Source organism: Pantherophis guttatus, chromosome 8 (genome assembly GCF_059756535.1).
Source record: "Pantherophis guttatus breed Tessera chromosome 8, ASM5975653v1, whole genome shotgun sequence".
NCBI lineage: Eukaryota > Metazoa > Chordata > Lepidosauria > Squamata > Colubridae > Pantherophis > Pantherophis guttatus.
Window position 1 is genome coordinate 67,457,109 of NC_142070.1, and position 22,600 is coordinate 67,479,708.

At 37.5% G+C, this 22,600-nt stretch overlaps 1 protein-coding gene across 1 annotated transcript in view; it reads left to right on the forward strand.

Annotated features, from left to right (window-relative positions):
- Nucleotides 1-22,600, forward strand: part of DCHS2 (dachsous cadherin-related 2) — a 76,735-nt gene that overhangs the window by 40,713 nt on the left and 13,422 nt on the right. The window contains exons 12-17 of the mRNA XM_087875402.1: nucleotides 5,684-5,818; nucleotides 6,506-6,715; nucleotides 7,212-8,069; nucleotides 14,764-14,874; nucleotides 20,523-20,734; nucleotides 21,913-22,064. Coding sequence (XP_087731528.1) covers nucleotides 5,684-5,818; nucleotides 6,506-6,715; nucleotides 7,212-8,069; nucleotides 14,764-14,874; nucleotides 20,523-20,734; nucleotides 21,913-22,064 — 1,678 coding nt within the window. The remainder of the gene's footprint in view (nucleotides 1-5,683; nucleotides 5,819-6,505; nucleotides 6,716-7,211; nucleotides 8,070-14,763; nucleotides 14,875-20,522; nucleotides 20,735-21,912; nucleotides 22,065-22,600) is intronic.

A 22,600-nucleotide genomic window follows, 5' to 3' on the forward strand; every position in this document is an offset into this window, starting at 1 on the left:
GAGAGACAGACTGTAGCTACCTAGACAGACAGACAGACAAAACATAAAAATACGAGCACTAGAACAGTAGAACATGAAATGTGTGCAGAGTTCCCTGACTTTAAGAATTGGGAAAATTAGTGTATCAAATTTTACATTCATGCTTCTCTAACTATAGTATATGTTGCTAGCTATAATATATGTTGCACTTGCCAATTTATTTTACTGAATTTCAGTCAACTGTGTTGATGTATTAAAGGTCAGTTGTCAATACAAATCTTATTCTAGAAAGCATGTTCTAGAAGCTATGAGGCACTTCGGAAGTCTTCTAATCCAATCCCTTGTTCAAGGGACATGGTCCATGAGACCATACATATATTCTTGCCTTCTCATCTGAGGAAATACCTAACCTCTCTAATTCCCAGAAAGTAAGAAAAACATAATACTGGAATTTATTGTTTACCAGCATTTTCCCATTAGTGGTACCCAATAATAGCTTATAACAAGATAAGAATAACGTGGAATATTCTAGCTGAAACAACCTTAAAAGCTATATATCTTAATTTTTCTTAAGAAAAGGCTACAGTATTCAAAAAATGAGATTTCACTGTCTCTTTTTTATAACCCTGCTTTCTGTTCTATCCAGCAAATTGAACCCAAAGCTGAAGAGAAACTAGGCTGTTCTTATAAAATGGTCTAAGCCTGTGATGGTGAACCTATGGCATGTGTGCCAGAGGTGGCACGCAATGCCCTCTCTGATGTGCATGTGCACGCACTTCCTGCTGGCCAGCTGGTCTTCAGGTCTCTGCCACGCATGCATGGAGGTGGGGCACATGCAGGGGACACATGTACATGGAGGCTGGGCATGTGCGAGGGGCCAGGTGCGCCTGTGAGGGGTGCGTGCAGGAGGCATGTGTAAATGCATGGGGGCGGGATGCATGCAGGGAGCTGCACGCAAATGCATGGTACACATGTGGGGGGCCAGGATGCGTGCACGGGGGCCGCACATGCATTGCATTTTGGTGGTTCGGGCGCACATGCACGTACTTATACACACATACATGCACGCTTTGGGCACTCGGTCCGGAAAAGGTTAGCCATTACTGATCTAGGCTTCTAGCATGAGAGATTGTACAGTGGGCCTAAAGTATTCATAAATAAAAGCCAGATTTGAACTTTAGAAAGGATTTTTAAGTTCAGTGTAAAAAAGACTCTTTTCACAGAACATTCTTTACAGATATTAAAGAATCCGATTTTTCATAAGCAGAGAACACAATGGCATCGACTTGAGTTTAGTTTCCAAGTCAACCATTGTTGTTCAAGGAAACATAGTTTTTCTCCCCTTGATTGCTATCTCAGTCCTTTCTTTGTTCCAAAATTTGCAAAGAAAATCCTGTCTCTGCCTTTTTCATTCCTTCTGTAAAAAGAAATAGAATTTTTACATAAAGCATTGTCCACGCACGTATTTTGCAGAGAAGTACATTAAAAGGAGAAACTGACTGACTACTGTGTGGGTAAATTCTTATTTATCTAACAGACGATTCAAGGGGCCAGGACACGGAGGCAACAAACATGTTGTAGATGGCCAACTTTCTACTCATGAAATCTCCCCCACGTCGCAAACAGTCCACAACCACAGTTGGAGAGAGAGAAAGTCTCCTTAGCATAACTCAGAGGAAGCACTGAATTAGAAGTAAACCAGGGATATCCCAGGTTTCTTTTCCCAAGAATCAAATGGGATTCCCACCCCTGTTTCTGAGTATAATATAGATGTCAGTCTGCATGCAGTGTACATTTCTGTATTTTCTTGAATTCAATCTATAACTTCAGGCATAATTTAAGAACCTCATAAACCGGCTCCATAGTATATTGCTGGGTTTTTTTATGGTAGATTCTTATTTTAGCCAATATTCTGGTAAAACACTGGTGCACCCTGATTAGGACATTAGACTGTTCTCTATGAGCAGCAGTCTATTTGTTGTGTGAATCTCTTAATATGAAAAGTATTGAGCCACAGAAGTAATTTGGCCTCCAAGGGCAACAGAATTACTTTTTCCTCCATGGACATTTTGATTGTCACTTGCAGAACATCCTGGAATTTGCTCAGAAGAAGAAAATGTCTTGTCTCTCATCGTATTTATTCCAGGAATTAATTTTTCTTAGATCTCGGTCTATAAGCAGGTTTGACAATAAAACTACCATGATTATCATAGTTGGTTGCCCAGTCAGCCAGATGTTTAGACTGGAATTGGCATTTTTGTCCACCTATCGAGTCCTTTCAAGGACCTGGGATAGCCAGATGTTGTTCAATAATATTCAAGTCATAACAGAATGTAAGCTGTTCCAAGTAAGGCTGCCTTTTGTAATTGACCGATGGTGATTTTGTAAACGTCAATAGTCGTTCATTTGGTGCTCTGGATGTTTCAGAATTGCACACAAGGTGCCCAGTATTATTGCTGCTATCTTTGTTTCCTTTGTCATAATCGTTCTTCTATTTGTATTTTGTGCTTTTCTGTTCTATTCTGCTGTTTCCAAGCTTTGCAGTTTCCACTGTCCAGATTTATTTTGTCTTTTCTTATCAAAATTGTTAAGTCTGGGATGTTGGGTGTCAGTTTGAAATCTGAAGTCCCAGAGCATTTTAGCTTCCTCATTTTTTATTACTTTGTCTATTTTTTTCCCACCATTTCTTGCTCGCAGGCAAATTCTTGCATGGGGCAAGAGACAAAGCTTTCTGATAGTTAGGTGTTTCTAGTTGTGTGAAGCAGCTGGCTGCAGTAATGGTGTGGATGATGTGTAGTGGTGACAGGCAGGTTGGAGCTTTCCCTAGGTCTGCTTGCCTTTCTGTGTCCTTTTAACCTTTGCTTCAGGGATTGTTTTTCCCGATTCATATTCCATCTTAAGAAATGTGGAGGGCGGGTAGCCTAAATTGGAAAGATAATTCCGCAGCCTTGATGCATGTGGATTGGAAGTTATCCTGAGGATTAGTGGTGCTAAGCCTTGGGGAAAGAAGTCTGAGCTTTAACCAAAGGTTTATAGAAGCTAGAGGCACTCTGGACTCAACTTTAATCATTCCTGTCTCCAGTCGTAGGTGTAAGTTTAATACACAGCGCAGTATCTGGAGAGCTGCTCTGATGAATTTAGATTGTACATTTTCCAGAGAGGGGAAACACAAACCTGGGGGCCCAACCAAAGTCCCATGAAGGAACTGGGCTAGAGACTTAGTCTGAGAAAGTTCAGTTGGAACATAATACCTTCCCTTGATTCGGAAAAATTTAAGGATAGCATTGGAAGATCTTGGTCTAGTAGCAACCACATATTCACAGTGGGCTTGCCTTGAGCCAGTGGCGTGCATGATTACTCCTAAATACTAAAAGACAGTCACTTACCGGTATTCTATTTTATGGCCATTAGTGCTCCATAAATGGAGTTTCAGCCTTTTGGCAAAAGCCATAATCTTGGTTTTCTGACACTAGCTAGAATGGAATGGAATGGAATGGAATGGAATGGAATGGAATGGAATGGAATTTTTTATTGGCCAAGTGTGATTGGATACACAAGGAATTTGCCTTGGTGCATACACTCTCAGTGTACATAAAAGAAAAGATACATTCGTCAAGAATCATTAGGTACAACAGTTAATGATAGTCATAGGGGACAAATAAGCAATCAAATCATATTAGGAAACAGTCGATATAAATCGTAAGGATACCAGTAACAAGGTTACAGTCATACAGTCATATGTGGGAGGAGATGGGTGATAGGAACGATGAGAAGATTAATAGTAATGCAGACTTAATAACTAGTTTGACAGTGTTGAGGGAATTATTTGTTTAGCAAAGTGGATGGATACTTACTTGAAGATGACTCTTTCCTATGTAGACTATATGGATCTTGATGTTGCCTTATTTCTTGGAATACTAACAAAATACTTATTAGAGCTGTTCTCTCAGCTTTCATGATATTTCCTCTGTTAATTGGACCAGAATTCCCCAGTTCAGACACAGAAACAATAGAAAATGCCTAAGAACACCTTGTGTACCATTTATAAGGTTGTAAAAACAAGAATGCAAGTCAGAAACCATTTAATAGGAAGCAGGATTTTGTACTGATATCAGAATAGAGTGTTCTGATTAGCTGTTTTTATTTAACATTTTTCCAGGGCAAGAGACCAAGTAAATTGAAATGTTGAATAGCTGAAGGTAAAATAATCTATAATAACCTGACATATACATTTGTCTGTAATAAAGAACTATAGTTATTGTTACAGTATTATTTTGCTGTAAACATTATGAAAAAGATGCTATGCTTTCTTCAGCACTGAAACCACAAGAAATATGGAAGTAATTTCATATAAAAGTATAAAAGGCAAAAATGGGAAGTAAGTTTCCCATTACAGACAGAAGGCATACAGCTGTTCTAAAAAATAAAGAGCTGTTAAATTTCATGAGTAACATTTTCTTTTCCTACACTCAGATATGGCAAAGTTCTGTCATGACGACCGACTAATATGGAACATTATATGTTTAATATCACAGCTCCATTTTTTAAGGGACATGCATAAAAATCAGTTACATGGTATTCTCAAAGAATAAAGCTCACAATCGGTAAATGATGGATCAGGTCATTCTTGATAGTGGATAAATATGTTGTAATTAAATGGACTGAAGGATAACACCTGCAAATGCATTACAAGAAAATAAGTTTCACTGTACAAAATCCTTAGGACTATCAAAAAAAATACTTACAGAATCAATTTCCAACATACCACAGGAAATTCTTCATATGGACAGTGCAAAATATTATTTATTAAATATTTCTAAAACTAATAAAGTAATATAGAATAAGAAAGAAAAAAGAAATAAAGATGGGTAAAAATGCAAGAAAGAAAAAATTAATAGAAAAAAGGGAAAGAAATACTAACATGTCGTTTTCAATATTCTACAGCAGTTATAATTGCAATTATAAATTTACCTCTTTCTATAAATTACATTGTGACTCTATTCTTTCTATAATCTAGTTTATATCTACCGTAATCATCAAACCCATAAATCGAGTTCATCTTTTTCTGTTTTATGCAAAATACCAATAAGGTATTTCCAGTCAGCAATAAACATAAATGTTGTCTTTTCTCTGATCAATCAAATCAATTTGGCTGTTCAAACAAGTCAGTTTGGCCATGTGATAAATTTAGAATTCCCAGTATTAATGTAAAATCTTAGTAAAGATTTGCTAATTACCAAAATAACATTAAAAAAACCTGTAACTAACATTTATTTTTTAGCTATTGATCTTTTCAACATTTTATTTTGGGGGGTTCTGTCTTACTGAACTACAGGGTTAACTGTATCTGACCAATCGGAATATTTTCTCTTTTATTTAATAACAGAGAACTTTAATACTTGCAAATGCCACATAATGTTCAAATTAAAAAGTCATGCTACATTCTTTTCAACCCTTCAAAGGTCTAAAAAAAGTCTCTAAATGTTCACATTTAATATATCCTTATCTTTAAACATCTTTACTTAAAATTGATTTTTAAATAAAATAGTGCAGAACAAATATATAGAAAAAATAAATCTATATCACCTCTGTAATAAGTGAATATGCCAGGAAACTGCTTGAAAGCTTTTATTAATATTATAGTGGCACATTTAAAATGGACTGATTTTTATGTGTGTGTGTGTGTTTGTGTGTGCATTTTAAGGAATCAATTCCCTACTTAAATATGACATATTGCCAGGACCTGCATATGAGAATTTTCAGATAAACTCAAGTACTGGAGAAATTAGAACAACCACCTCGCTTGACAGGGAAATTCGAGAGGTTCTTCATATTAAAGGTAAGGCATTTGAGATACTATACATACAATGACCCAGGGATTACACATAGTTTTTAACTGATTATTTCCCTTTAAATTTAATTTGTCTGAAATGTACAAGGAAGGCCTTTGATTTGTATCACTTGTGTCCTATATGGCCTAGGTCCAGGATACTTGTCAGACCCCCTGCAGCCAGCAACAATCTCCAATCGCCCGGTGCATTCCCACAGACAGGGCCTCCTCAGGGTGCCATCGGCCAGACAATGTCGGCTGGCGACCCCCAGGGGGAAAGCTTTCTCTGTGGGTGCACCCACCCTTTGGAATCAACTTCCTTTGGAGCTCCGGATGGCTCCTGACCTTTGCTCGTTCCGCCGTGATTTGAAGACCTAGTTGTTTTGTAGCCTGGACTGATTGGGGGGGGGGGGGGCTTCTTAATAGTTTTAAATTGATTTTAAACTGTTTTAATTTGGACTTTTAATTTCATATTGTTTTAATGTGCAATTGTGCATTTTATTGTTGTGAGCCGCCCTGAGTCCATTAGGGCGGCATATAAATCGCATTAAATTTAAACTTAAACTATATACATGAACATATTTGAATGAAACAAAGCAGTGTTGCATTGATCTTTTAGGGAGAATGGTTCACAATCTGATCTCGTCAATCTGTTACTATAAATCAGTTTTCAAATATGCTTATTTTCAAATATAGTGCTTGTTCAAGATGGGGGCACTCCCTCTTTATCCAGTACAGCATCAATTATCTTTAGGGTACTAGATGAAAATGATCATACTCCTAAGATCATCTTTCCAGCTTCTGATATCCAAATATTGGAGAACCAACTGCCTTCAACAATAACAACTCTCCTGGCTGTGGATGATGATATAGCTAATAATGGAATTGTGCAATATCAAATAATTGGTAAGGTGAAAAATTTAATAATGTATATTTATTTCGAAAAAGCAAAAGTTGAAATTTAGCATCTGCTGACCTTATTTAACTACTCTTAAAATGTGATCATTTTAATATTTGCATTTTTGTACCTTTAACTTGTGTTACTATGATTTATTTATTTTAATACATTATTATTAAAAGACTCTTTAAATTCTACAATAGAGGAAATACATAAGTCCTTTAAAAAAAAGTCTAGCTGTCTCATTAAAAATCTTATTTTTTTTTCCCTTAGAAAATATTAGTCTTTCTTAAATTCATAACGCAAATTTAAGTCCTGCATCTGAATACTGAATCAACGATTAATTTCTAAAATTTGGGGTAGAATGCTTTCTAGTATTTGGGACTTTAGTCAGTATCACAGCTCTTGCATAGAATTTATATGTAAATACATAATAAGGTATAGAAAGTTTTTCTTGTGTTTTTTTTTTTTTAATTGACATATTCATTTTGTTTCATTTTGAAGGTGGTAACACCGGAGGACACTTTGCTTTGCACAAAACCACAGGAGACCTTTTCACTACTTGCAGTTTGGACAGAGAGATAGTCAACAATTTTACCTTGGTCATAGAGTGTTTTGATCTAGGCAATCCAGCAAGAAGTTCTGTTATGGAACTACAAATCAGAGTCTTGGATGAAAATGACAACAGTCCTTCATTTACAAGAAATCATTATCAAGCAATTATAAGTGAAGATATTGAAGAAAAGTCATCAATTCTTGAACTGTTTGCTGCAGATGCAGATGAAGGTCCAAATGGAAAGGTTGTGTACACTCTAATGGATGAAACTCTTGGATTGTTTACTATTAACAGAACTAGCGGTGTTGTCATTACTAATAAACCATTGGACCGAGAGAGACAATCTCAATATATATTTAAAGGTATAGCGACAGATTCTGATGTCCAGCAACCAAGAAGTGCCAGTGTTACTATAATAATACAGATTGAAGATGTAAATGACAATAATCCTTTTTTCTTAGAGAATCCTCTTGAAGTTCAAGTGTCCCCTCAAACACCTGTAAACCAGGCAATAGCTACTGTGCAATCCAGGGACTTAGATTTAGGTCTGAATGGAACTGTGAAGTTTCGGTTTGTGACACCAGCCACAATGTTTGAGATGGATTCAAATACAGGTGAAATATTTCTTAGGGAACCTGTATCTTATGATGGCTTATTCACCCACCTCCTGATAGTAGCATGCGATCAAGGGATCCCAGCTAGAACTGCTACAGCTGTTGTGATCATCTCTTCTAAAGCTCACATGGAAATTATTTCTTTCAGTCATACTCAATATGAAGCAGTGGTTCCTGAAAACAGTGAAATGGGTGAGTACCCAATCATATTGTGTCTTCTGTAATGTTATGTATATCAGTAGTGGGTTTCAATTTCGTTTGCTACCAGTTCGCTCGTGGGTGCTCTTGCGGCGCTTCTCACGACGCATGCACAGAGATGTCCAGGCGGATGGGTGGAGCCTCCCGCTGTCACTACCGGTTTGCCCGATCTGGGGCGAAACGGTAGCAACCACTGATGTATATATATTTGAATATACAGTATGTGTGTTAATAGGCATCCTAGGACAGAAAGGGCTTACAGAAAAAGCAAAAATAAGCTACAGTTTGAAATTTGAACCCATATTAAAACATGTTCTCTACCTACTGATTCATATCAGAATGCCTTATTTTTTCATTTTCAAAATCTTTAGCTCTCTTTTAGATTATCATGATTTTGTGTCTCTAATATACATTGTTCAGTTGCCATCACAACTAGCTGTAAGCTGCAACAGACAATAAAGCATTTTTACTTCCTGTTTTAAAGACAGTTATTTGGTTTGAATGTTTTCAAAATAGCAATGTACAATTTTAACTCTCTCTGGGCATGATGAGATTATATCTGCTGAACATAACTCCGCATTGGTGATAGGAAGGGCATCCGGCCAGTAAACACTCAGCTCCATTCAGCTATCAAGACTCCATCCCGCAAGGGATTATGGGTCGTTAAATGAAGATGAACATACAATTTTAGCTGCATAATATTCATTTCTCTGTATTGACTTTGTTGTTTCTTTTTTTGGAGATAGAGCTCAGGAAACTACAGTTCTTAATGTTTCATGTTTTGGAGAAGTCAAAGGAGTGTGTGGGCTGCTTAATTTGAGCCTACATAGGAAGTCCTCATTTAGTAATCACAATTAGGAGCAACCATTTAATCATTAAGTGGAGTGGTCACTAAATGAAACCATTACTATGTGTTCTTGCTTTAGCTTTTGTTTGTTTTACAGATCTGTGAAGGTTGTAAATGTGAGGATTGGTCACAATGTTACTTTTTCATCACTGTCATAACTACAATCAGTTTCTGTACTAGGCAGTTGCTAAACAAAGACTATGAGTAAAGCTGTAAGCTTCTTTTCCAGGCTTAATATTAGCAACATATTCAAATGGAAGGTGTTTCTTTCCCTTTTTTTTATTAGATATGCATACAATTATTAGAATTCAATGAGTTAATCTGATATTGAAACGGTCTGTTACAAATAAGACCTTGTAAGGGATGTATTTTATGGAAATTCCCTAAGGGAATACAATATGAGAATAAAAACAGTATGCTGCTAACTAGTAATAAACATAAATAAAAATACATTTGGATAGTTTTGACTAAAGGAAACTTAGGAATCAAGAGTAAAATCACAGAGGATACAAGGAGAACCTCATTATTTTAGTGGCGCAGTGGTTAGAGTACAGTACTGCAGGCTACTTCTGCTGATTGCCAGCTGCCTGTAGTTTGAATCGCACCAACTCAGGGTTGACTCAGCTTTCCATCCTTCCAAGGTCGGTAAAATGAGGTCCCAGATTGTTGGGGACAAGGTTCTGACCAAGGCTTCCTGAGTCAGTAAACACACGAGTAGTCCCTAAAACCTCTTTTATTGCAACAGCTGTGAATTATGTTCATTCACAGATGAGTCCCAAATAGTTGTAAAGAGTCCTTCGGGATAAGGCTGATAATCACCCACCTTTATCTCCCTTAACAAGCTATCAAAGACCTAATTGGCAAAGCCACACGGAGTCCAGAATCAAACAGAGCTTCAGACTTTAAACTGAACAGAATTAACAATGTTGCTTCCTGCAAAGGCCCATATGCCTTTGCTCCTCTTTTAAGTCTTATGGGAGGGGCCAATCATCTCCAAGCCCTACTCCCGAATTGTCCCTTTTGTTTTAACTGTTCTGGCAGCTCTGCGGATGCGCGCACTGGGAACAGGCTTCCCCTGTTCCTCTGCCTCGCTGAGCTCCGACTCTGTAGGCTCTGGAGGCAGCACATACCTCCCAGATGGCTCTTTCTCTGCTTCCAACTCAGAGCCTTCGTCCGAGCCTTTCTCAGACTCCAGGACTGTCCCATGTTCCTCCCCAACCTCCTCACTGTCCAACTCTGCTGCCAGCTCCGCAGGCTGCCAGTGGACCACAACAACAATATGCTGACTTGTAAACTGCTTAGAGAGGGCTGTAAAGCACTATGAAGCAGTATATAAGTCTAAATGCTATTGCTATTGATTTAGGAAGAGACTGTTGGGCAGCAACTATTCACAAGATAGGTTCTCTAAATGTACCTGCCCTAACTGAACCAGCCAGATATTGTGAATTATAATACCATTATCCCTAGCCAGCAACAAGTAAAAGAGCCAGTCAGGCAAAGTTTATCTATAAGTTCTATATTTAGTTTTTTTTATTTGTAATATCAAATTCTTATTAATGTAATAGGGGAGTAAGCTCCCTTTGTTTAGAGATTAATTTTAGGCATATTTCGATTAATGGCAGCTAAAGTCATGCTAATCTGTTGCTTGAACATGCTTTATACAAAAAGCTTGGTGGCGGAATCCATGCTTAGTTCAGGGGTGGGTTCTACTTACTTTTACTACCGGGTTGCAACGGGGCCGCGTGCGTGTGTTTGCTTCGCTTGCACGTGCGCTCTTCTGTGCATGCGCAGAAGCATTTTGATGACATCGGGGTCAGTGGGTGGAGCCTCCTACAGGTTTTACTACCAGTTCTATAGAACCGGTGCGAACCGGGGGCAACCCACCACTGGCTTAATTGCTCCGATGCATCATTGGTGCCTAAACCTTTTTATTTTTGTAGCAATTCAACTTAATTTTGTTTGTAAGATCCCCTAACCCTCAAAGCCTTTGGCAGTAGTATAAAATGCAGTTTATAATTGAATAGATTGCTAATGCAGCTTGGAAAAAAAAATATGTCAGGGTAATTAATGCAATTGCAGGCAACAATACAAACGCAGTCTGTTCCAGCTTCTAGACTACTGTAGCTTTGCTTGTATTTACAGAATGATTCTGTAAAAAAATTTGACTAAGGCAAATGTACCTGAATATATCATAAGTGATTAATATCAGTTGCCATATTACAAATTTGTTTTCATAATTGAGTAAAATTCTCCAGTTCTTTATCTTGATAACATTTGAACAAATGCCTATTGTGGCAAATATTTCTAAAGCTTAGTATGGTTATTTGGTTAGGATTAACTCTTTTTTATTATTTGTCCAATTTAAACTACTAACAGAATGCTTGTTTGTTTCATGCATTTTATGTATCAGTTCTCTTCTAAATTAGGTAGACGGAATGGTTATATGTATTTCTTTTCTAGATTTTTGGAGACCATGTCTCATACTTTTCTACATAAATCAGCATCAGTGGTTTAGGAAGAGTGCCATTATTTGATTTTGTTTACCAGATTTCACAAAGTCCACTTCACAGTTAGCTACCAATTTCTTTTCCTATTCACCTTCTTTCTCTCTTCCTTTATAAATCATGCTACTTTGACAAAACATACTGAAAAATAGAAATCTTTGTGTGCCCATTTGATCATTTGCTTCATCGTACTGCCATTCATTCATTTAATTTATATGTCCACCCACCTCAAATTCACGACTCTGGGTGGCTATTATGGTTTTTTATTTTACAATTTTACAAGTACATCAGGAGCTGAGATTCAGAAATCGGTAACAAACAACAGCCACTGCATGGGCTCTACCACATCCAAATCCACAAGCCCAGTGACAAAACTGTTTTTTTGTCTTTGAGGCCTTACAAAAAATCAGCAGGGTCAGGGCTAATCTAATGTCCTAGATTATGATGTTTCAAAGGGCAGCTGTATTTTATTGTTTTATCTATTACCAGCTGGACGCCCGTGCTTTGCTACGAAACTATGTGAGCGGGCTTGATAAATTGACAGTTAAAGACTGAAACTTAATGTAGAATGTGTAATTCCATAGCATCAGAACGGGGTAATATAAGGCAACTGGCAGTTGGAACAGAGTGGGAGGGTGAGTAGAATGTCCCAGCCAACAGGCCAGATGAGTCACGCGCTGGCCACGCCCACGCCTGGTTTAGCGAAAGAATAGCATCAGAGTATGTTAATGTACACCAACTGGCAGTTGGAACAGAATTCTTTTCAGGTGGGGAGGTAGAGTAGAATGTCTAACTCCGTAGCATTAGAGCGTATGAATAAACTGAATATATGAATATACTGCATATGAAATACTAATGTTCTGATGGTCATTTTGAAAAATCCTTTTTTAGCAAGTACCTAAAAGCCATGAGGAACATACATGCCAAATTTCAAGTTTGTAGGCTTTACCGTTCTGGAGATTTTGTGATGAGTGAGTGGTATTTGGCTTTTATATATATAGATTCCTGGTACACTTTGAAAAAATACAAAGAGTAAAATAAAAATAAAAAAGCATATAAGTGCCAGGAAAAATATGTGTTTTCCTCTGTCAGAATTGTTTTTAGAACTTTCTAAACTTAAATCTTCCTGTGTTAAATCATGCTTCTGCTCTCTCCTTAAGAGATGTATCATGCTTCTGCTCTCTCCTTAAGAGGCCTGGCTTGCGCTTACTATTATTGAATAATTACTAAGTTATATACAATATTTGCTTTGTATGAGAGATTGTGGAGAAAGTGATGGAGTGACAATTACGGTGAATCCTGGAAGAAGCAAGTTATCTGTTCTTTTTGGCAGGTTGAGATTCAGGCCTCAGTATGGCTTAAAGGTGGGACCTAAATGGAGGAAGCAAGACCATCCTCATCTTCCTCGATCTCTTGAAAAACTTTGACCCAGTCAACCGCAATATTCTTCTGGCCAGACTACAACAAGTTTGCAATATTATTCTTTGATCATTCCACTCCTTCCTCAATGGGAAAGCCCAATAAGGATTGTAGAGTTGGGAAGATATCTGGCTCATAGATGCTCCCTGATGATATGCTCCATAGTGTGGTGATCTCCCCATCCTGTTTAATTTCTATATGAGGCCACTCACAGAAGCAAACTGTTGGTTCAGGATTTGCGTCACTACTAAATAATGATAGTTGAATAGCTACATACTATACCAGGCCCAATGACTCGTACATTTAATGCCATGACCCAGTATCTGGAAGCTGTTACAGTCTGGGTAGGAAGAAACAAGCTCAGACTCATCCCAAGCAGCATGAGATGGTTATTTATTCAGAAGCCTTCTGATTCTTGACTTATATCATCTTTGGCTCTCAGTGGGATAGTACTGCCCAAGACAGAAGATTTGCTGTTTGGAGGTCATCCTGGATTCACAATTCCTGCTGGAAAAGTCTGAAGGCTAGATATATACCCAGCTTGAGCCAATAGCAGGTGTACCAAGAACATGAGGTACTGAAATCAGTTGTACTCTTATCATTTCTCTTACAGATTTTTGGAATTGACTTTATCTGGGGTTACTCTTCAAGCTCACTAAAGTAAAGGTAAAGGTTTCCCTCGCACATATGTGCTAGTCGTTCCCGACTCTAGGACGCAGTGCTCATCTCCGTTTCAAAGCCGAAGAGCCAGCGCTGTCCAAAGACGTCTCTGTGGTCATGTGGCTGGCATGACTAAACGCCAAAGGCGCACGGAATGCTGTTACCTTCCCACCAAAGGTGGTCCCTATTTTTTCTACTTGCATTTTTTTTACGTGCTTTCGAACTGCTAGGTTGGCAGAAGCTGGGACAAGTAACGGGAGCACACCCCGTTACATGGCACTAGGGATTCGAACTGCTGAACTGCTGACCTTCCGATCGACAAGCTCAGCGTCTTAGCCACTGAGCCGCCGCGTCCCTATACTAGGAAACTTCAAATGATATAAAACAAAGCAGTTCATATACTTAAGGGACACTTTCATTACAGTCAAATAATGACTGTAATTGCTGTGGAAGCTGTTCTGGGTACAAATGAAAGGACCTGCTCAAGGTTCCCACGACTACTAAGAAGTACAGCACTATTGGTCTGAAAACTGTGTGAGAATTCCTCTCATGGAATAGCTTGTCTGCCCCTCTCTGATGAAGTTGGCTTCCAGTCTTATGACTTTTGAATAATACAAACTTGCCTGTTCTAGAAGGTCTTTGAGGTATTAATTGGTGAGGCTCATTCTGCTAGATGTGTTGATGCATTGTTGTTAATAAGTAAATAAATAAAATTAAATGTTTTACTATGTTTCTGTATTTTTATTAGTGCACTGGGTCATTGCTGTTGCTCTCTGAATCTTTCCAGAGATTCTTTTAAGACTAAGATGGTTTTTAAAATTTTACAAATAATTAAAACTGAATTTTAAAAAGTGAGCAGAGTGCTGATTGACATGAGCTAATAAATAATTTAGAAACAGAACTTCAGGGTCCAATAATTCTGACTGTGTATCTAGCTGAACATTACTGGCATTGTGTACCTATGTAAGTTTAATATGTCTAGTTCTTGGAATAAATAACTTCCAAATATTTTATCATCCTTATTACTCTTCCCTGTCTTCTGCTGTCATCAGAATAGGCTAAATGCATCATTGATATTCAAAAATGAATTTAGTAAATATATTTGGTATGTTAATATGATAAAATAATATTTTTTCCTGTTATATACCTGTAAACACTAATATATATTTCACCAGTTATCAGTTTAACTTGTTTCATACTTTTTTTGTTTCATACTTTCATACATTTTTTAGAATAAATTTAATATTTGCTTTCACAGGTACTTCTGTTTTTACTGTTGCTGCTCATGACCAAAGTTTGTTGGAAAACAATGTAAAATATACAATCATCAGTGAACATGAGGATATTTTCTATATTCATCCCATCACCGGTAAATTAGCCTATTATTTTTCATTTGTTCTAAAATCATTTGAGGCTTTAGGAAAGTATTTTCCACAGTGGAGTTATGATTGCATTTGTATAAATATCATACAAGGGGTTAGTGGTTATTTATTTAAATTCCAGTAAAAAATGGGTTTAATTCTTTAATCTTAAAAAAGATGTTTGCTTAAAATAAAATTTTAAGTAGGGTTTCTTTCCTTAAAGTTCATCTGAATTGAGATTTATCCTTCTATAGTGATCTCAATAGCAAAGGTCAGCAATATATATTTTTTTTATCTTAGATACCTAAAAATACCCAAACATTTCATTCAAAATTCCCTAAACCAATTTCTGACTTCATGCACTAATAAGACCCAAGTTATGCAATGTTTTCAAAGTAACGGTTGCTATTCTTAAAGCAAACAAAAGGAATCTCTAAAAAAAAGACTATAAGATGGTCACAATTATTAATTTCATGCTGGTGATTTTATGCCAGTATATAACCATAGAAAACCAAAAATAATGAAATCTCGAGTCTACGAATGTTGGATGAGATTTGGGAAACTATGAGTCATCCTCCCAAGGACTTCTTCCCTCTTCCTTTCATAGGCGATGTATGTGTTGCTCCTTCTCATTTGGTCGCACAGGTATTCACTCCGTGTTGCTTTTCTGAAAGCTGGAGGTTTTTTTGACATGAAGAGCTGATTCAGGAGGAGTTGGAAGGAGACCTGCACTCACACTACTAGGTTGACAGTAATGTTTCAGCTCTTTTTACAATCTCAGTGAAGGAACATCTCAGTTATGGTACCAAGACGAGTACTGCCAATAGACTTCAACAGCTCACTTGATAGATTGCTCCATGAAGATAGTGAAAGGACCTCCTCATACAACACAGAAGCCAACATGGGACAAGTTGAATGAATAGTAGAGTTAGTTACTACACTACACATGGAGCCTTGCAGCTGGCTCTGTCCAGCAAGATTTGTCTTGAGGAAGAAGGAACAAATGCAAATACATTTCACGGTCAATTTATCCCAAATGCTAAAATAAAATCCTAATCTAGTAAAATCTTGTTTGATGTTAATAATTTTTAAAAATATCTATTGTATATAAAAATTTTGGATATAAATGTATGAGTATTCAGACTGCCACTTTCAGATTGAATTGATACAATTCAAGGTCTCTTCAACATCATTATATTACTCCATTTTACAAATAGCATACACATAATTCTCTGAATATATAAGTCTATTTTAGCCCTGAATGCAGGGGTGAAATGCTCCTGGTTCGGACCAGATCTCCCGATCCGGTACTCATGGCAGCGGGTGGTTCGGAGAACCGGTAGCAAAAATCCCTGTCCCCCCCCCCCCATGCACAGCTGAGCCGTGCGATCATCAGAGGCTTTTTTTTTTTACTTTTAAAAGCATTTTTTCTACAACCTCTTCAGCCAAAGAGGTTGTAGAAAAAATGCTTTAAAAAGTAAAAAAAAAAAAAGTTGGCCATGCCCACCCAGTCACATTACCCCCCACCAAGCCACTCCCACAGAACCAGTAGTAACAAATTTTACATTTTACCACTGCCTGAGTGATTTTGGAATTCAAATGGAAGAGAGTTCCAAAATTATGGATGAGATTCGCAGGGTATCTCTTTTGCTGGTGGTGTTATGGAATCTCCATTGAAGGCCTATCTATCTGTAGTTTTATACAGTATGTGTTTAGAGTGCGGATTACGTACATCACTTCTTTATTCAAAGTTAGGTTTGTTTATTAGTTCTCCAGTTAACCCGTTAATTGTACTGATGAGAAATACTTTTTCCAATAATGTGTTTTTTTTAAAAAAATCTAAGATTTCATTTATTCTGATATGGGTACAACAATTGTGAACTTCATATCAATTTTATTTACCAAATTAAACAAAGTAAAGATGGATTTTTCCATCCAATTTAGTATTTAACATCAACATTTTACACAGGTTGTTCACAAAAAGGAATGTAAACCTTTTCTATATTTGTGAGAATTGAATTGTATTTTGTATTAAAAGTATATTTTGTATTCCCCAAATGCTGAAGTCAAAAAGAAAATGACCTGAAACATAAAACTATGTTTTAAAGATTTTAAGATGAAACAGGCTAGATTTTATGAGAAAAGTTGCTATATACTAAATGAATACCAGCTGACTGCTGAAAACATAATTTGCTCCTGGCTGTGGAAAAAGAGATCTACTGCTTAGTTAAACCTCAAGTATGTTTTTAATAATCAATTATTTTATTAACATGACTGTCTTATTTAATCTAAATCAAGTTCACATTTGGGAACATTTATAAAAGATGTTTTCAACAACTCCTCAGCTAATAGAATAGAGTAAAAACAAAACAAAACAAAGTAAAATAGTTTATATACTGCCTGACTTTTTGTTGGCAGAGTAATCAGGATATATTTCATATCCACCCAAGGTTTCATTTCTGTGGGGATGATTTGCTTAAATTATTTTGAGGCATGATTTACTTGTATCAGCATGCTGTGCAATACAGCTTTGAATAGGGTACAATACTAGGAAACTGGCATATGCCCAAATAGGAACATAACTGAATAATTGTTAACTAGGATACTTGCTGATTAGGAAATAGTGCATGTTGTTATTGCTGTTACAGCATCCAGCCTGTCATGAAGAAATGCCACCATGTAAAGGAATTCTGGGGGCAAGTAACTAAGATGACCACAGAAGCCTATAGTCTATCCTAAGTATCTGTCAGTGACATACGGATTTTCTTGAAATTTCAGCTGGCTAAATGAGCTTGTATTGGCCATTAGTGCTCTCTAAAGGCGATAAAGTCTCTATAGTTTTGCTTCTTTCAGTTTAAATCAAATGGCCCATATGGTAGACTTTCTTTGTAGTATAGGTTCGAATCACCTGTCCCGGGTTTTTTTTCCCTTGTGTCCACCTTTGATTTTGCAAAGTTTATCTTGCGACAGGGGTGAAATCCAGCAGGTTCTGACAGATTCTGGAGAACCAGTAGCGGAACTTTTGAGCAGTTCGGAGAACCGGCAGCAAAAATTTTGAGTAGTTTGGAGAAACGGCAAATACCACCGCTGGCTGGGCCCAGAGTGGGGTGGGAATGGGGATTTTGCAGTATCCTTCCCCTACCACGCCCCACCAAGGCACACCACCCCCAAGCGACGTCCACAGAACCAGTAGTAAAAAAATATGGATTTCACCATTGTCTTGTGATTCACAAGGAAGATACATACGTTGACTTTAAACCACAGGTTAATTCACTTGAAGACATAGTTTTTATCCCAGAGCTATAATTGCACTCAACAATGAACTAAAGGGCCACCATCAGTGAGCTGTTGGGCAGCATTACTTGATCTGTTGTGTGGATGTTTGGGTGGTTTAGGGGTGGGGAATTTGTGGTGGGTGTGGGTGTGGTTGAGGATTGTTATGTTCGACCTGGTCTTTGGGTGTTAAGTGAATTTCGTTGTATAGGTATACTGTGTTGTACAATGACAATAAAGTTGTGTTATTACTATTGGTTAATCTTTCGTGAGATTCACAGCCTTTGAGGCTGGTTAATAGCTCAGCAGCTCGAGTCCTAACCAAGGACCTAGGAACTGTTAAGGTATCGTCGGAGGATGTAAGCTGTTCCGAGTAAGGTGGTTTTTTGTAGAGTCAAAATGTTCAAGTCCGGCAAATTTAGAATTTCTAAATAGCGGGGTAGCCCTTTGGGTATTGCTCCAAGGGCTCCAATTACAATCGGGACAACACACGATTTCTTTTTCCACAGTCGCTCAACTTCAATTTGCAAGTCCCGGTACTTTGTGGTTTTTTCTTGCTGCTTATCTTCAATCCGTGCATCACCAGGTATTGCAATGTCAATGAACCATACTTTTTTCTTTTCAACTATTGTTATGTCAGGTGTGTTGTGGACCAAGTGCCTGTCAGTCTGAATCCTAAAGTCCCACAAGATCTTGAGTTTTTCATTCTCTAAAACTTTCTCAACCTGATGTTCCCAGTGGTTTTTGCTTACTCAAATCCAAACTTCTGGCACAATTTCCAGTGAATGATCTTAGCAACACGGTCATGATAATAACAGTGTTATTACTATTATTATTATTATTTACTTTATTCATTAAACATGAAACTCAGTCAACTGAACATTCAAAAATGCATCACAATTACTATTGACTGTGCTAATGGTTGATACGGGTTGCTGCCAGCATCCTAGGTATCAACCAAGTACCTTCTTAAAATGTATGATGTTCCAAGTAGCACAGTTTTTTGCAGTTCCGCTGGTGTTATTGCAGGAAGCTGCAATTTGATGATGGTGATGATGATGATTGAGAAATGTAAAGATGGGACATACAGTTATGCTCTTTAAAAGTCTTTTTGGTCCAAAGAATTTGTGCCATTTTTTGATCTTGGAGCTTACTGGTTTCTATATCTGTTTTCTTGAAATCTGTTATTCTCTCTGTCTTTCATTATAGGGAAAGCTAACCTTTTTTGTATAGCCAACTTATACCTTTTCTATGATCCGCACACAGAGGGCCTCTTTTCTGGCACTGTTTCTTGTAACTCAGTATTTTCAAGGCTAATACCCACATTAATCTACCAAGTTGGCATCCCACCACATGGGGAAAGTGAGGCCCAACCCTTTCAAAGATAATCGTATTGACCTGGAAAATTGGAAGAAACTGCTTCACCCATTCTAAGCTGTGTACCCCTCTAGTTCTCTGGAATTGAGATTTGGTATTTATTTCAATTATATGTGGTTTAAAAGACATACATGCTTCAATTCAATTGCAAGGATGCACACATTTCTATTTATATAGAATTGAATATATACTTTTTAATTTTATGTTTATGTTTATTACATTTGTATACCACCCTTCTCCCGAAAGACTCGGGGCAGTGAACAGCCAGCAGATAAAATACAAAAAATACAAAATTTAAAACAATATTAATACGTTTTAATTTTGCTATTAAGACTCTGGTTTTCTGAAGAGTAAGAGTTTTGGCCTGCTTTATATTTTTTCAGGCTGTAGGAAAGGGACCCCATAACCCAGGGGTCAGCAACCTTAAACACTCAAAGAGCCACAAAGGTCCTAACCGGAAGCCCCCATTCAATTCTGGAGCCGACAGGAAGTCCGGTTCCCCCACCATAGTCTCCTCCTAGCATGGCGTCATTTTTCCTCTGCTGACCGGAAGTCTGGTCCCCCTACCATAGAGTCTCCTCCTAGTGTGGCATCCTTTTTCTTCTACCTATCCTAGCCGAAAGCCCTATCAATTGTGGAACCGACCAGCAACAGGGAGCTACAGCAGAGGGATGAAAGAGCCACATGTGGCTCCAGAGCCACAGGTTGCTGACCCCTGCCATAACCAAACTTTTGTGGTAAACAAACAAACAAACAAAAAAGACAAAAATACTCTACATATCTTTGATTGCTCTATTGTTTAACTTAAGTAAGAACGGATGTTATACCTCACTATTATCCTTTATTTTTTGTAAGAACCATTTTATTAAGATTTCAAGATTCTAACTTGTTACCAAATTCCCAGAATAATTTTTCATTTTCACACCCTAATTTAGAAATTGTAATGAAAGACTCATTTTCATTGCACGTGTAACAGTCTGATGTAGATAACTTCTTTTGTCTCTAGGTGAAATTACAGTAAAACGTACTGAATTTCTTGACTATGAAATCAGAAAGGAAGTGCATTTTTCAGTTTTAGCTGAAAATAGCATGGCTTCAGCAGTGTGTGGTGTAACTGTATTCCTACAGGACATTAATGATAATGCACCTCAGATTGAACAAAGCTATATCAGAGCATCAGTTTGGGAAGCCCAAGCCTATGATGCATATATTACACAGGTAAGAACATAATGAAAGATTAGAGCATGTACAGAGTGTACCTAACTCAACTTTTGATATTCCTTGCTGCTGAGAAAAGCTCCATTGTGACCTAATGCTTTACCTGCATAGATAAAGCCTCCAGGCTGCCAAGTAGCCTAGCTAAATAACTTATTGTGAAATGCAAAATGTGTATTCTCAGCAACCTAATGTGAGATAGCACCCTCTCACAAAGCTCTGGGCTATATGCCAGAAAATGTATTCTTTTCCCCTTCCGAGGTCCTTTGTTTGCAGAGCACTGAGAAAATCATGAGGTTTGCATGAACTAATGGCTATGAAATTATGTTTCTAACACTGACGATCTGGGCAAGCTGTGTAAACTATAAGAAGTTCGAGAAAAAGTTTTTGTGCATGGCAGCTTCGGCTTTTTCTTTTTCTCTCTGCCTGCTCTGTTTAAGGTGGGAGATAAAATGTCGCCCGGTTTTGCTTTCTGATCAGAAATAAAACTGATTATCAGTAGCCTCGTGTTCAGAGTTATCAGATTCTGAGGTGCACTAAAGAACCTTACAATAAGGATACAAACATCACCCTGCTGGATCAGATCCCTGGCCCATCTTTTATCACAGTGGCCAACCAACTACTCAAGGTAGCCCACTACTTTTCTACCAGATAGCCTTCAGAGGCAGACAGGAAGTGTTAAATCCTTCCCTATAAGTTACCAAGAAAGTAGTACAGTAGTGTATTGCATGTGAAGGCATTGTAAGAAGAAATACTACTGCAAAATCAAGAAAGAAAACTGCTGAACTTCTAATGGATATGTGATTCCCATTTGAATGGAAAGCTAGAACCAGAGTTTAGGAAGCTAGCCAAGAGCTTCCATGCACATTGTTACCCCTTCTTGTTCAGGTGTGAATGATTACTACACATATTATTTCAGCGGTTTCAAATATGATAAAAGTTGTCTATAAGTTATTTTGTTGAGATGTATTTCATAAGTTGTTGATGAAATACATTTGAATTATATATGCACATATTGTCACACATGACCAAAATATGACCGAAAACATATTCTGAAAAACAAAAAAATTAAGCTAACGTCACTTACTAGCATCATAGGCCGTTTTCTGTTCTAGAATGGCAGACATCTGTCCTGGAACCTTTATTGCCTCAAGATTAGCATGGATTTTGTACCCATACAGATCTATGCAACAGACTCTGACAGTGGACGAAATGGAGAAATTGAATATTCTATTTTATTTGGGAATATAAATGAAGTATTTCTTATTGATTCAGCACGAGGAATTATATCTACAAATATGGCCCTGGATCGTGAAGACATTTCATTATATAGGTTTGTAATGATTATAAAATCTATATTATATCATGTTTGACATGAGGCTTGAAAATGTGTTACTTATATTATAAACAAATACAATATGGATATGTACAGTATATGGGTTATACATATGATTTTTTTTCTGAATTTGGACCATAGCTACACCAAATGTGTTGTATGTAGTTGTATGTTATGTGAATAATGGATGATGTGTTGTTAGTTTTGTTACCTGTGTTCTTCAATGCTTCTTGTCATACTCTATGGCAGAAATATGGTATATCAGTCTTACTTACTTTGTTACTTGTTAGGTATTTTGGGGAGCACACGTTTTTATGTATTTGATAATATGATTTGTGAATCTCATTTTCTGACACAGAATCATAAGAAGTTGTCAAATCACATGGTGGTCCATCTAGCACAAGGGTGTCAAACCATTATGTGCTGCGTTGGGATTTTGTTTGCCCTTGAGGGGCTGAGGTGGGCATGGCATGGTCATCACGGTACCGGGTGGGAGTGGCTGGGCCTGGGGCGGCAGGGACCAGTCCAACTCT